The following is a 15,543-nucleotide window of genomic DNA, read 5'->3' as shown; positions in this document are numbered from 1 at the left end:
ATTCCTATATGCTCCCATGTGAACTTCCCTACCTTTTGCATTATGTTGAAAAAAAAAGGATGCTGAAATGTTAACTCGAAGCAAGGTGTACTGCTAACATAGTCATTTCCCAGCTGCTAAACACTGAGCATTTTTGAAGAATTTCTTTCACTCAGATAAAAACTAGAATAAGCAAATGTCATCCAGGACTTTAGCTTTCTAGAGCAGGTTGGGTTTGCCCGATGGGCGCAATTTGTTACTTGGATTATACAAAAAAATATCTTTGATTTCCTGTGATACCAAGAATTGTCCACAAATCTCTTGAAGCTGCTCCCACTGTGTGCAAGAATATTTCCTAGCCTTTATTTCCACACAAGGAAACAGATCTGCTTCAAATCCCTGACTCACAGTTGCCAACAACTTTGACAGAAGTATCAAATGCTCCATAGTGTGCACTAAAAAACTTGTAGAGCAAGAAAAGTGTGACAGAGTTTAATTTTATTCCAGTTTGAGCACAGTGGAGAGTAGAATGGGAAAGAAATGTGATAATTTGACCAGCTATGGTTTTGACTATCACAGCAGTTGTGCTCTGTATTTCCAACAGACTATTTGCAATGGTGGCATTACTATTTCAGCAGTCATACATATGAGTTTTGTTTAGCAGCAGGGGAAAAACACATGCCACTCATTTTAATGAAGAACAAAATTAGCATTTGGTTTCATAAAACTAAGCACTTTCTAAATAAATAACACATTAGCACTAATATTTCATTGGAAACTATACTGAAGAATTCCTACAATAAAAAAAAAAAAAAAACAAACCTGCCCTGAGGTAAATCAAGTCTTCAGAAAGCATTTTCCTGCACTCTTTGATTCACCCTTCGAAACGCTGCAGAAATTAGGTGTCTGGAAGTATTTTTAAGACATTCTAGCATGCCCATTACTTGACTGACTAGTCAGAGCTGCAAAAGTAAGAGTGACTGCTTGCCTTCTCACTCTATAGGGATTTCGTACACTCAGACTATATAGACAGTGGCAGGTATAAATCACAGTATTCTGTCAGCCTTGTTTCCTACTGAAATAAGGCTCATGGCATTTGCATTGTCTATTTGGGTGGATACCTGTCCCCCTTAACTTCTGAGTTGATGAGTAATTTAAACACAATCAAAAGAAGCTGAAAAAAAAAAACCTCACAGCTGATACATTCTTACAAATTCTATGAATACTGATAGTGAGGTAAGGGAAAGGAAGAAGAAAATCTGTATTTCAGGGAGGGACAAAGCCATAACCATCAGCCTAGCAGAGGGTAGCTCTATCAAGAAATGTGCCTCCTTTTTCAAGTAGAAATTGAATAAAATTGGCAGGGATGAGCAGGAGTAGTACAAAGAAAATGAGATCTAATCCTTCAGACTCAAAGTTTTGTTGCTCATAGAATAACCTCCTTTCTTATATTATTGCATGATAACAAAACTATCAGGCTTGATATCAAATACTATCAAACTGTCAAATTAAACAGTTGATTAAACCTTCCTTCAGCTGGTTCCTTTGTAGTATAATCATGATACCCAAGAAAAAACTATTAAATGTACCAGCACTTCACATGTGGATTATACTTCAAGTCACCACTAATTTTCTATGAAGCTGACCACAAGTTTAGAAGAGTTTGCTAGATACCACAGGGTGGATAATTAAAATTTCTAGATGCAATTCTCTCAGACCACGTATTACCTTAGGTATTGATGTTTCTTTCATTAAATGAGTACTGTATCCCATTTTATTATTCTCTGGCTTCATAAAAACATCAACATTTGACTTCAACCACTACTAAGTGCTATTCAAATTAAGCTGTTCAATCACTATTTCTTCCTGAGGATTGACTGACCAGTACTACAAAAAAATCTCTGTGATGCTTAAAAGGAAATTATGCAGTCTGAGTACTATACATTTCTGTTTATCTTGCCACGGTGTTACTAGAGGTCTTTGTATACATAATTTTGTGTTTCTGCTTTATACATTAGTTTGGAGTCTTTGTTGAAGTTATGAATGTGATACAGTGGGAGAACAAAGCTAACAACAACTGCACAGAGAATAAAAAGGACAGCATAAACCACACAACTGAGTTAATATTTAAAGAACAAAAATTTAATTTGGTATGCAACTTTATCCTAGGAGGATCTTTATTTTCAATGCTATACATGTGAAAATAAGAATGAATAAGTGGCTCATTATCTACATGTATAAAAATATAAACATCCTATCAAACATATGCAAAATCACCCTTCATGATATGCATCACTGAAAAGACCTATGCCTAACTTCTAATTAAAAGAAAGACTGCCCTTGTGGATTTTTAATAGCACTTGTAAATGCTACTGCATTCATCCATAAGTACATGAATTATGAAAGAAACAGCTACGAAATGTAGACAGGACTCCAGTATTGTGCCTTTATATTTTTGTATGTTTTCATGTCAACAAGTCAGCAGTCATTGTGTTTATCCATTCTTCAAGCTCTCAATAGAACAGACAAGTAAAACTCATTGACTTTGCCTTGAGCATTTTTCCTTTTAAAAAGTTTACTGCCATTACTAAGTAATGGTTCAGAAAAGTATCATCTTCTGTGGCAAAGCATTTACGGCACCATCATTTTAAGCCTGCTGACAATACTGATAATGAGTTATCAGTAAATTAAAGGCCCATTTCTTTACACTAATAACACTTAAAATTTTTTAGCACAAAGATTAAAAAAAAAAATCCTGTTTATATTACATCCATTTTTACATAAAAAGTGAGAATTACTGGGTCATCTGCCAGGAAAGGGATAGGCAACTATTAATCAAAAGACAGGCAATCTTTGTTTTAGAGATGCATTCAGCCTCCTAGAAGATTCACATTCAAGCAAATATGTCATCAATTTCAGTTCTACAAGCTGATGATATTCATATTCAGTTTTTCCATTGAAATAGGTATAAGAAAGCAGTAAAACATTACCATATTATATACATAACATAATGTGAAAATGCTCAGGTAGATACATTATGAAATCCTGTAACACGAAAATTATTAAAAAAACTAAATGATTTGTGTAAAATGTTAATACACTCTATATATATGTACACTAAACCACAAGGTCAATTTAAAACTGCCCCTATTCATAGCTCCTATGATGGATTTAGTAAGCTACCAGATTCTTAAAAAAAGAAAGCTATCTAGAGCAAATTTGAACACCTTACTGAAAACTGATTTTATACAAAATCTTAAAAAACATACTTCAGAGTTACTTAACGGAAACTAGAAAAAGACAGTCATTACTCTCGAGAAGGGCACTGTAAAGACCTAGTAGCTGTGATCAATGTCTTTTCCCTTGTGGTAAAAGTTAAGCACAAAGAAGTCATCTCAGAGTAAGGCATAGGACAAACAGACTTCATTCCATCCTCAGGTGTATTGGCCTCTCACTGTATCTTATTGCTCATCTGATTTGGCAGGTTTACATTTCTATCCTTTTAAAAATACTCCATAATACAACTACCTACAAATAGACAGTATCCAGTGCTTTCATATGCACATCTTCAATTCAATCACGTTGATAAACAACCTCGCTAATATTAGCAAAAAGAAGCCGTGGTGACACAAATTATTTTCAGTTTTATGTAGCGGTGCACTTAATGAAAGAACTTAATGAAAGACCAAGTGAAGAGAGACTGAGCACTGAAACTCTACAGAAATGTAGCTATAGCTTTTCCAAAGGAATTAGGGTTTTTTAAAAAAGCCCTACTGTGAAATTCTTTGGTTAGAATACAGGTGCTATCAGTATTTCTAAATTTGGAATTAGAATTAGAACTAGGTAGAAGTAGAATTATTGTTCAAGAGTTTTAAAAACATAACTTCAAGCCTTTAATATGTACTGCTAAATTCTTCAACACTTCAGATAAATTTAGGGTATTTTTCTGTGATGGTCTGAACAGGCTACACACATTCTTAGATCAAGTTTAGGTTTTTAAAGGGAAGTGCTTTTATATTCCAGACATCAATAATTTGTTAGAAAGAGCTGCTGAATCTCCATAAAACCTGTGGTTCAGATCATCTGTTCCAATGCAGACTCTGACTGCCTCCTCTGGGAAAGACTGTTATTCAGCAGTAACAAAATACAGCTCAGAAGTAATTTCCCCTGAAGAAAGTTGGCATCATCCTTGTTTTTCTGAGGACAGGGCTCAATCCTTTCTAAGAAGTACTAAGTTTGCCTGAGAAGAGGTACACAGCTCTTAGCAGTGTCAATGCCCAGATAATACTGCGATGAAAACTAAGGAAATGACTCTTTAAAAAGGGATATTTGTCATCTGTTGGCTTCAGAGTTTTACGGGACTAACATGACAAAAAGTAACAAGGGTGCTCTTGATGACAGTTATAATGTACATCTGCACTAATTCAATGTACATTATTTCAGCTTCCCAGGACCCAGCCCTACCTTTACTCAGGCAAGCCTAGCTTCACCTCATTCCCATTGTTTTGAGTGTGTTTAAGGAAATACACATTGAGATTTCTGTCCATATTAAAGACAGTAACTTCAAGAGGATTATAAGGACTTCAGACCACCCATGGAAGTTACAAATCACAAGAACTTTAATTTTTCAAAGTGTTTTTGTTTACCTCTCAAAGGAATAAACATATGTCTCTGAGGACACTTCATAGTTCAAATGGTTGTCAAATCTGTCCTTTGACATCAGCCTTACATGTTCTCTGTGCAGGCCCTGGTCCAGCTTAACAGAGATGAGTTCAGAGACATGGGGAGCAAAGAGGGGAGATAGGAGCAACCAGTTGTGAAGGGCCACGTGCACGCCTCCTGCAAAATTACTCATCTTAGCAGATAAAGTATGAGCCAGTGCAAACCCCTCACAGTCAGGCTTCCTTTCTATGTGACAGTCCTTCACAGACAGGCATCACTTTGATGGGTGGGAAAAGGAGGAGTTAAAAATGGACCATTTGGGGTCTGCCCACCAAGGCAAACTCTCTCATAAGGGTATTGGGATGGGAAAAGACAGGCATTTGTCATGCCATCTTTAACAAAAGTTGCTCAAAGCAACTTTAAAGTTTCTCAGCCCCTAACTGGATGGTTTTTTAAATGCCCCACCCTGCCAGAGCTATACCTCAGCTCTGTGTGGGGAGATGGATAAAAACCATGCATGCTTTTGTGGGACTGGCATTTGTCTACTCCCAACATTTCTCTCCTTCCTTGCTACCAACACAGCTACTGGGAGATGCAGGAGGGAGGGTGAAGGTGGGAGCCAGGATATGGTGGCTGATCAGGGACGTGGTGGCCAAGCAGGGACACGATAGCCGAGGCACAACACAGTGACCTCCTGCCCCGGGGCCGTCAGGAGGTGCTGCAAGAGGGGTGGGGGCTGCGCCGGGGCTGGCCCGCCTTGTGCGTGGAGGCAGACACCGGGGTGAGAAAAGCACAGGGAGACACAGCCCCGCTTCACATCCTCCTTCCTTCAGGATGCGAGGGGACCGTAGGTGCGAGGGTGTGCAGGGCCGGCTGTCTTGTCCCCACGCCACAGGCTGCTGATGCTCAGTCCCGGCAGAAAACATACTCGGTGTAGCTGGTCCAGATCTTGTCATCGGCGGGACCGCCCTGCTCGGGACCGAAGGCGCAGGTGCCAGTGGAGGAGCAGGCGGCCATGCGGAAGCCGGCCTCGGAGAGTCGGTCGAAGGCTTGCTCGAGGAAGTTGAACTTGAGGTAGTAGCGGGCAGTGTAGCGCTCGGGAGGACGGTCGGGGTCGCGGCTCTCGTTCAAGGTCTCCCCGAACACCTCTTTGGCCAGCGCCGTCTTGCCGCAGACAGTGATGCGGGCCACCCGCCGGAATTTGGCATCAGCCTGCGCCTCCCGCCCGATGGTGTAGGAGCCCCGGTAGCCGATGGTGATGTAGCCCGAGCGCCGCCCGCCCGCCCCGTCCAGCGACTGCGAGGGCGTGAGCAGCGGTCCGCCCGAGGGGCTGCGGCTGGCGGTGGGCGACGGGGCGGACGCCACGGCCCCGCCGCCTCCTTCCAGCGGCTCGGCCTCCAGGTAGCCGAGGAGCGGGGCCGGCGGCTCCTCGGCGCAGATGGAGCCGTCGCGGTGCAGGACGGCGGGGCGGGCGGCGGCCGCCCGAGTCTGCGCCAGGCGCCGAGCCAGGTCGGGCAGCTGGAAGTACTCAGCCTCCCGCTGGAGGCGGCTGCGCTCGGGGAAGTGCTCGGGCAGCACCAGCTGCAGGTCCCGCAGGTAGTCCAGGATGTAGCGGAAGAGGAAGCCGTCGCGGTCGAGGAAGAAGCGACCCTTGCTGTCCCGGGGCAGCTCGCTGGGCTGCTGCTGCGAGAACATGCGCCAGAGCAGCGAGTCGCGGACCGAGACCACGGTGCAGCGCCGCGTCACGTACACCTGCCCGCCCACGTTCAGCTCCACGATCTCCGGGAAGGAAGACCAGCCGCCCGTCGCCGCTGCGGCCGCCCCGCTGCCCGGCGCCCCGCTCCCCGCCGCGGGCGACACGCCGCCGCCGTTGGGCAGCCCGCGGGCGCTGTCCGCCAGGGCCATACCGGAGCGAGCCCGCCGGAGCCCACGCCCTTCCTCCTCCTCTTCCTCCGGCCGCCTGGGCTACGGCAGGGCCGCCGCCCTCGGGGGAGCGCGCAGCCCTCCGCGGCTGCCCGCCGGAGCCTCCCGCCCCGTCCGGCGCCGGAGCCGCGCTGCCGCTGCGCTCCTCGCGGCCGCTCCTCTGCCCGCTGCCGGACCAACTCCTCCGTCGGGCTGCGAACGGAGAGCCCCGGCACCGGCGGCAGAGCCGTGTTTATGTAGCGCGGCCGCACCTCGCGGGAGGCGTGGGAGGCTGGCGGGAGGCAGAGCCGAGCGCACGGGGAGGAGAAGGGGACGGCCCTGCACTGACGCAGGGTCCCCCGTCGTCGTCCGTCCCCCGTTCCTCCCCCGTTCCCCCCCCGCCCGGTCCTCCTTCCCCGGTTGCGGCGGGGAGCCTCTCCCCGCCCGGTGCGCGCCCGCCGGGCTCCCGTCGCCGTGGGCGCGCACCGCGGTGAGTGTCCAGCGGGGATAAAAACTTGGGGTCCTGCCTCCCCCAACCCTCCAGCTCGCTCCTCGGATTCTCCGGGACGTCTCGTTTTCCGCAGGCAGAAAAAGCCCTCTGTTTGCCCCGAAGTGTACGAGCGGCGGGACGCTGCCGCTCTGCCGCAGGCGCTGTGCTGTACCCCTGCTAATCTTCCTAAGGCTTGTCCCAACCCTCTGTCAATGGGAGCCCCGGCGAGATAACCGTGTCCCCTCCCTCCTGTCGCTGTCGCAGGAGAAAACGCGAGCCTGTGGTGCTGCCGGCTCTCCTCAGGCGGCTCCCGGCCCGTTCCGGGTTTGCGAGACACCCCCATCCCTACGCAGGTTTTAGACGCCCTGCAGGACTCCGTAAAGCCCCCGCCGATCCTCACTCCCGGAGGGAGACGCGACGGATCGCACCGTCGGGAGGCGCCGGGAGCGCCGTGCAAGGGATGCGCCGCCGGCCGGGGGAAGACCCTGGTGGCGAGGGACACCTCGGCGCGGATGGGGTCCCCTCCAGCTGCCTGCCAAGCGACACTTCACCGTGAGAGCCAGGCTCCTCGTGTCTGCGTGCATATTTGTGTATTTAGGTGCCCTTACAGCTCAGATTTAATTAGGATTAATTAGGTACATCAGGATCTGCGTGAAACATAAGCACCTATTTAACATGCATTGGTAGAAAGCATTTGTTTCAGGCTCTTGCTTGAATTTAATCTACCCTTCTGTGTCTCTCTGCAAGCAATAGTAAAGAGCTGCTGCCTTGATGCATTCAGTTCTCTCCAGAGGGAGTTCACGTGTGCTTTCTTCCTCGAGAGGACAGCTCGGAGGACAGGAAGGTCTGAGGAGTATGAAGGCAATGGTCAGTGCTCTCCTTTCGTAGGGGTGAACGAAGCCCTCTCTGGACTACCCTACTGCAAGTGCCCCACTGCAGTTGTCTGTGAAGTAGAAATCAAAAGAGGCAGAGGCAGGGGCTAGAAGTCCTTCAAAAATTGAGAAGTGAGAAAGGAAGGAAAGGCAAGTTAGTTCTCGAGAAGCAAGTTAAGTTTGCCCAAGAGAAGAAGAGGAAGAAGAGGGGGAGTTGAGAAAGAGAAGTTTTGAAAAGGGAATGGGTGGTAAAAAAATAATGTGTCTCGGGAGAACTGACAGGGAGATACTGTGGTCTAAGAAAGGAGATGAGATGGTCTGGGGAGAGTGGTCACTCGGAATTTACAGGAGTCTCATCTGAACAAGACTAAGAATATTGTAACAAAGATGTGGACCACTACTTTTTCCATGGTGGAAATCCAGTTACCAGGACTTTGACCACCAACTATTTTCATTTGTGGGAGTGGAATGGCAAAGTAGGTTAATCTGATGCTTTGCTGACATTTTGTTACAAGAGCTTGTTGTGTCTTTTTTCTTTCTTTCTTTTTTTTTTTTTTTTTGGTTGGTTGGTTTTGGTTTTTGCTTTGGTTGTTTGTTTTTTATGTGGGTTTTTTTTTGAGAGAGAAGTAGAAGAGAGGTTAAAACAGTTCTGAAAGATGAGGGGAAAATTAAGTAATCTTGAATTAAGTTGTTTTGCTACCCATTTAAACAGCTGAGTTTGTTGATAGAGGAAAAAAAAAGGAGAAGTAATGTGACACACAGAAGATTTGGGTTTTTTCTGTATACTATTTCAGGGTCAATTCACCAGAGTAAAAGCACATGAAATTTTCACGTGGTGGTTTGCTGGTGACAGTTTTATGGAGCTGGTCTCTTAATGTGGCATCTCCCCCCACATCACCCTGCTCCTGGCCATACTTAGCAGGAAGCCACCTCAAGAGCCTCCTACAGATTCGTATTTTAAACTCCACTTCCCTAGTGTGGGCTCCCTATCGAGAGCACTGTGATTAAACTGTGCACCCAGAGGATGAGATCATATAATGCCTGAGCAGGCGCTTATTCATAGCAGAATTTGCAGTGAAAGATTTTGTACCTACCAGCAGGTGAGTTTTAACAAATGCTCCCATGTTAAAAAATGGGATCTTTAGTTCATCTTTTATTAAAATTACTTCATTTTTCTGGCATTAGGTGAATATTAATGCAGATCAAGGAAAAAAAAAAACTCTAACATATTCATTAGACTTGAACTTTCTGTTTGTATTGAGCTTTGTTAGATTTGAGACCAGACTTCAGAAAACCTGAGCTTCATGGATTCTTCCTGGGCATATTTTCACAAGCTTCAGAGATGAGTAAGTTATGCTGCCCCTTCAGCCACTGGCTCCTCAGAGCTTTACCTCTGCCTGCCTACTGTCTCATGGGAGGTCGGGTGACAAGGACCCACCGTGCTCCTGTGCAGCACCTGATGATGTCCAAAGCCACGCACATTAAAGGGGTGTGGAGGAACTCAGCTGACACAATAAGTTATTTGGCCCAATGTCTCAGGTCTCTTTTTAAGGGCACAAACCAGTACATCCCACTGTAGTGTTCTCTCTGTCAATGTGAAGCTGACTCCAGGGTCCCCTTCAAAAAGGGAGCACGGAGCCTTCTCAAGATGCTGTTCATACAGCCTGTTCAACAGTCCTGGGCAAAGACCCAGCTTGCAGTGTTTGTCTCTGAGATGGATGTAATTTTCTGGGCTTAAAAACATGCCCAGCACTGAAATAACTGTTTTGAAGCTACGTCTCTTCAGAGAAATTATATTCTGTGGGCATCTCACTGCTGTTTTATGCCTTGCCTGTCTGCAAGTCTTTAGTTATTGTGACTTCTTTCGTCAACAGATTTTTCCTCTTTTCACAATATGTTCATCTAATTTCTCCTTTTCCTATCTCTTTTCATTTGGCAACATTTGTCTCAGTGAGGAGGATTGGACTTCATCTGTGGGTATTACAATGGGTAAATATATCAACAATTTTCTACTTATGTGTCAGTCACTGGGTTGCGTAACACAGTCGTAGTGGTTTATTCTTATTTTGTGTGGGAGACAGTGAAATACTGGTACATGTAACATTAAAGGCTGCCACTGAATGCCTTCTGTAAGGCATACAGCCCCCATAAAGGGTGGTAAATATTAAATATGTTCTAATACACAGGCAAGGCTTTATGACAAATGTGTAGTTGACTATCTCTGACTGTGCAGTATTGGGACATTTCTGGGCAGTAGCTCTTACAGTTAAGACAGTCACATTTCAATGTTTGCTATTAGCTGCTGGCCAGAACTAGCTACCTGGCAGGATACAACAGTTTTTCTTCTTTTAATATTTTGAGAAGTTTCCATTGGTTTGGGGGGATTGATTTAGTTGATTTGGGGGGTTTTGTGGCTTTTTGTTTGTTTGTTTGGTGGGGGGTGTGGAGGAGGCTTTTGTTGTTTCCATGTTTACAAAGATGCTTCCATCGCGATGGGCCCGTTTTGTATTTTGGGCGGTACATCCATGGATGATCCAGGTTTATTCAGGGAGGACAGTTCTCTTCACAAATGGAGGAAGGATAGCATCTAGTGGCAGTAAATCCACATTGCAATTAAGACATACAAGGGGCTCTAGAGTATTGGCTGCATGACCCGAGGTACATAAAGAGTAAACGATACTTTTTCGGTAGATGTAAACTATTATGTATTCAGCTTCTTCGTGAGAAACTTAGTAGAGCAAGAACATATTTTATCACTGTTCCAAACTAAAAGTGTTGGTTTATTATTTCTTCTAGCAGTCTTTGCTATGTGAAGTGATACAATATTGCTTAGAAAAAACCTAATTGCAAATGACTGCATTGCTTGAATTTTAATACTGAGTTCAGTTAAATATTTAGCCTTCTGCATAAAATTGTCAAAAAGAGTTAGTGATCTGAACAGAACTGAACTGGAGGTTCAAATACACTCATTTAAGCTTCACAGTCTTGTTTAGACAATGCAGAAAAAAGTCTAGTAGTCCCACAGCAGAGTATATTGCCTAAGAGTCATGAATCCTTTGTGTTATATGCTCTCTAAAATGTGTGCAGTTCCATAGGTCTGACTTTGACAGTAAATGAATGACTATTAGGCTGAAACCTTTCCCATTTCTGAACCATTGTTCAGAGTGAATTTATCAGCCTCAGCATTATGCTCAGGTGATACCAAGTAGTATTTCCAAAAACTTGAATTATGCATTATTCCACCTAATGACAGAAGAAGAATTCAACTCCTTCTAAAGACAGTTCCACAGACTGTATCTAGTTGAACATAAATGCATACATTCATAGATTTCAATAATTCATGTGAATTGTAATGAATGTTACCTGTGAAGTTACATCTGAGAATATCTGTTCATAGAAATTGTTTTGTCTCTGTTTGCATATACAGCTGGGTACATTTAGCTTGAACTGCATGTTCTAGGAAATTCAGCTGCTGTGGAAATCTGCACATTCAAGCACGAAAGATATTGAAGAACCAGAATAACAGGCTGTCAGGGACCTCAGAAAGTCATCAAGGGCTCATGCACTTTCCTCCTGCCAGGGTGCTACAGACATTTCCTTGGATAATTTTGTGAGAGCAATGCTCTGCAGAGTCTGGAGAAGAGGGAGAGAAAGAAGGAGGACAGACATTAGCAGTGTATTCTGTGTCCTTGGCCGATAGAGAGCTACAGAGTGTGACTGAGAAACACAATCAAGTGAGCAATTAGCAAAGGTCAGAGCTGTGTTAATTTCCTTCAAGCACCTTTGCGAAAGTTAGAAGACAAAATGTACCCTCTCAATGTTGTGGGGACCTGCAGGTAGTTTCTGCCTCAGTAAGCAAGAGCACTGAAGGAGACACCTTCCACACACATCTTGAGCATCACTGAATTTGGAGAACACAAGAAAGGAGGCTGTGCACCTAATGTCAAATGGGGAAATACTCCCAGCTGCTTCTTTTCAGATGATATCTAGGAAAATGTGATAATTGATCTTGTGGTTTTTGTTCACTATAAGGAAGTTACAGCCCTGCCTGATACCAGAGGAGCAGAGAACAGCTGTGTCATTTTATAACATGCAGTGGTGTGGTATTTTATATGCACAACATGTGAGGCTTTGCTCCTATGCTAAATTACTCACAACCCCTATGGAGCAGCTTTAAATCAGAGTTCTTTTTGTGAGCTTGGGCTCTCTGGAAGTAATCTTCCGTATCTCTGTGAAACATTTCAGTCATGTCTTCAAATCTCCTGTCAGCAATTCTCCTATCTGTGAATAAATAGCATTCTGACCTGTCTTCTACCACAACAACAACAGAAAGTCAACCAGGCCTCTGCAAAACACGAGTGGAAACTACATCCATCTTCTACATTACCATCAGCATGAGTCAAGAGCCTCAAGCTGTCTCTTAGAACTTAACAGTGTGACGATTCAGCAAAAGAGCTCTCCTAATAGGGAAAATACAACTCATTATCTAGCTAATTAAAAGCAGCCTCTACTCCCCCTTCTTACCAGCCTACCTTCCTGTAGGGTTGGACAGGCTTCAAATAGGTTTTAAAGGGGTAGATTTTTTTGTGCTTTTGGATACAATCTAAAGAGCATTGATTTGCAGAGGAGCAAGTTAAGGGCTGTTCCTAAGTCTCTTTTTCTGAGAAGTTAATCACAAGGATGGTATCATTCCTGGGTAGGAATTCTATCTAAGGGAAAATGCCTTTTAATATTTTTTTTTTTTAATTTACAGGTCTTACTTACACCCTTTTCTTACAAAAATATGTTTTTTAAAAAAGGAATTTAAAATGCATTAATAAAATTATTATTTTTAAAAGAGTGATCCTTCAAAAGTTGAATAGATAATAATAATGACATTGGTGATCGTGTGCTTCAAATTCTTGTATTCTATTTTGCTGTGATTTGAGGTATGCTGTTCACTAATTGAGCATGTTTCAAAATCATATCTGTGGTCAGTGAACAGTAATTAATGCATTTGCTTTTGCTTTCTTCCATTATGTAGGAATGCAAGCTGTGTTTAACTAACATTAACTCTTTAAGTTAGATTAAAATAAGCAAATGAAATGCAGTCGTTCATTTCAACAGACTCAGAAATTTAATGTGCTGCTTTGTTCCCTTGCCTTCTTTTTCTGTTGAAAACAATTTAAAAATCTTGTTATGTCTAATAGAAGAAATATCAAAACCTTAGCAGGGGTGCTTATAGCATCTGCAGAGGTATGAAGGGTAGTGAAAGCTCACAGCAGGCACTCTACTATAGATAAGCTGGTAAATTATTTTTTACTACCTTAGGTACCTTGCTTGACTACCTGAGAAAAACATGTTTGCACTAGTTTAGTTTTTTGCTCTGCTGAGACCAAAGTTTGTATCCCTGCTGACAGAATTGACCTTATTGCTGTCAAACCTTGCTGGTTTCACACCCCATGTAAATTAATGAATGGTATTAAACTGTCAAGGAATGTCCACAAGGCTTGTGCAGTGTTTTAGGGTCCCCTACTTGCTCTTGTACCCCCAGGGTATCAGTCCTGAAGGATGCTCTGAGTAGAGGTGGTTCCAGCTTTTCCTGTGCTTCACAGTTAAGTGTCTCTCCGCCAGATTCCATCATCTCTCAACAAAGGCTGAAATGAAATTAATGAAATCTCATTAGAGAATTGCTATTCACTTTCACAGAAGGGAAGATTAAAAACTATGTCTATACACATAAAGAGAGAACCTTCTATGTTAGCATACTCAAACTTGTTTCTCCTCGTTGGCCTCAGAGCCTCCTACATGGTGAGTACAGCTCCACAAGCTCTTAGCTGCTCCAGACATCCTGGAAAACATCCGTTCTGTCAAGACCTTGCCAAAGTACATGTCATCAATGGCTATAACTAGAGTTCATGCCAGTGAAGACATCTGTGAGCTAAGGCTGTAATTACATACTTTTAGCTCCTGCAGGCAGTGTATCTCAGCTGTTCAACCCATGCCAGAAAGGGATGCTGGACCTCCTATTCACTGATACCCTTCCTGACCTGCTATGTAAAATAATGTGTCACAGAGAATACATTTCAGTTACTTAATAGGGGAAATTATTCACTCCTAAACTGCCAAAAATCTCTGCCTAGAGGGTGGGATAGCAGACGGCCTTCTGTTAGAGCCAAAATTGATTTTGCCAGAACATTTCCTTCATCCCTTATCCTTAGCACTGTTTCCAGAACTTGTCCTACCTGTTGTCCACTGCATAAACCAACCTGATTTTTTCTTTGGGCTGAGCCAAGGTTGAAGGAACTTGGAATCAACTTAATCAGGCAGAGCTGATGTTTCCCAGCTTGCTGATGTGCTGTGCTAATGAGATGTTATTGCCCAAAGTAAAGAAAAGCATCTGTTTCTTACCTGTAAATAAAGACTAAGGGTTGCTTCTATTTGCTTTAAGGTGAGTTTGACAAGCTTGTCTTCCTTCTTAGAAAAGTTCACTGCATGTATTTTGCTCTTAGCCTCTTGGAGAGGCCCAAATAGAATTCAATTCATGTGTCTAGAAAATTCTGAATGTACTTTCCTGTTCCAAGTGTTTACACTTGAATAGAAAGATTACTACTCTGCTTTGTAGGGATTTCCTGTAAGATATCATCTATGTATGATCCATGTTTGTAAATGCAAATAATACATTATCACTAAAAATAAATATATCAGCAGAATAAATGTTTGAGAGACATGTAAGAGATACATGGAATGAAGAGTGTGTTTAGATTTCATGAAGTTTTAATTAAGCAAACATCTGGATATACAAAAAATCACAGCCAGTTAATTCCAGCAGCCCACAGAGTCTTCAAGCCCTTGAGAATATAGGAATTCGATTTTTAAGAGGCTCTCTTCTTTTTGTATACTGCAAGCTGTTGGAAAAAATTATTTATTAATTGCTTATTAACTAAGCAGAGGAATTATCTTTCCTGTGCCAGCAACATGACAATAGTTGCCCCAAAGTTTTGCTAGCCTGGAAAATGTTACGCCCATGCAAAGCAAATTGGTTATTTATTTTCACCTTTTAATTTTTCATGAGTGTTGTGTATGTATAGTTCTTGCCAAAATGCCTTTCTCAGAAAATGGAAACCTTTCTTCATTAATATTTGTATTTTTTAACTGAATGCCAAGCATCTAGATTGTATCAGAACTGAGTCCCTTAAATAAAATCCCTTCAAATAAAACAAGCAGAAAAAATCTATTCATCTCAAGGAGGTTAAATCACATATAAATAGGTTGAGATTACAGGATGGATCTTAGTGAAGGGGAAGCTTATCTGAGAAGCAGGAGATAAGCATAAAGCCTCCAGTCATAGTGACAGTAAAAAGCTTCTGAAATAAGAAAAGATCTTTTTAAGTCAAGATACTGGTTGTGACTGACAGTCTGAAAGAGGAAAAAAAATTAAACTGCCAAGTATAAGGATTGTTAAGAGGGAAGAGGAGAAAGGAAGAAAATATATAGCTAAGGAAAAGCAAAAGAAGTATGGAGTTATTATTTCTGTATTTTATAAGCCCTCAGGCACATCTTTTCAGTGTTTATGGGGAGTACAATAACCATGTATTTAATACTATGTACAATACTGATATATATAATACTCACAATAAATGTGGTTATTCAAACCTG

At 43.1% G+C, this 15,543-nt stretch overlaps 1 protein-coding gene and 1 long non-coding RNA gene across 4 annotated transcripts; one reads left to right on the top strand and one right to left on the bottom strand.

Annotated features, from left to right (window-relative positions):
- Positions 1-2,095: 2,095 nt before the first annotated feature.
- Positions 2,096-6,546, bottom strand: KCTD12 (potassium channel tetramerization domain containing 12). Its single transcript, XM_021548000.2, has one exon. The coding sequence runs from the start codon at positions 6,544-6,546 to the stop codon at positions 5,548-5,550; it is 999 nt and encodes a 332-aa protein (XP_021403675.1). The 3' UTR covers positions 2,096-5,547.
- A 398-nt stretch (positions 6,547-6,944) lies between these two features.
- Positions 6,945-15,543, top strand: LOC116183701 (uncharacterized). Of its 3 annotated transcripts, XR_004148366.2 has the most exons (5): positions 7,012-7,033; positions 7,128-8,381; positions 9,177-9,251; positions 9,857-9,894; positions 11,333-15,543. It is a non-coding gene; the product is annotated as an uncharacterized LOC116183701 (long non-coding RNA). The 3 variants fall into 3 exon arrangements; XR_013339472.1 differs by having other exon boundaries at positions 6,945-8,381; XR_013339473.1 differs by lacking the exon at positions 11,333-15,543 and having other exon boundaries at positions 6,945-8,381; positions 9,168-10,125.

The sequence above is a fragment of the Lonchura striata genome, chromosome 2 (genome assembly GCF_046129695.1).
Source record: "Lonchura striata isolate bLonStr1 chromosome 2, bLonStr1.mat, whole genome shotgun sequence".
Lineage (NCBI taxonomy): Eukaryota > Metazoa > Chordata > Aves > Passeriformes > Estrildidae > Lonchura > Lonchura striata.
The sequence above is the reverse complement of the archived record's forward strand: the minus strand, read 5'-3'. Positions and strand labels throughout refer to the sequence as shown.

Excerpts from the sequence above, each read along its gene's own strand:
- KCTD12 (XM_021548000.2), bottom strand. The coding sequence starts at position 6,546 with ATGGCCCTGGCGGACAGCGCCCGCGGGCTGCCCAACGGCGGCGGCGTG.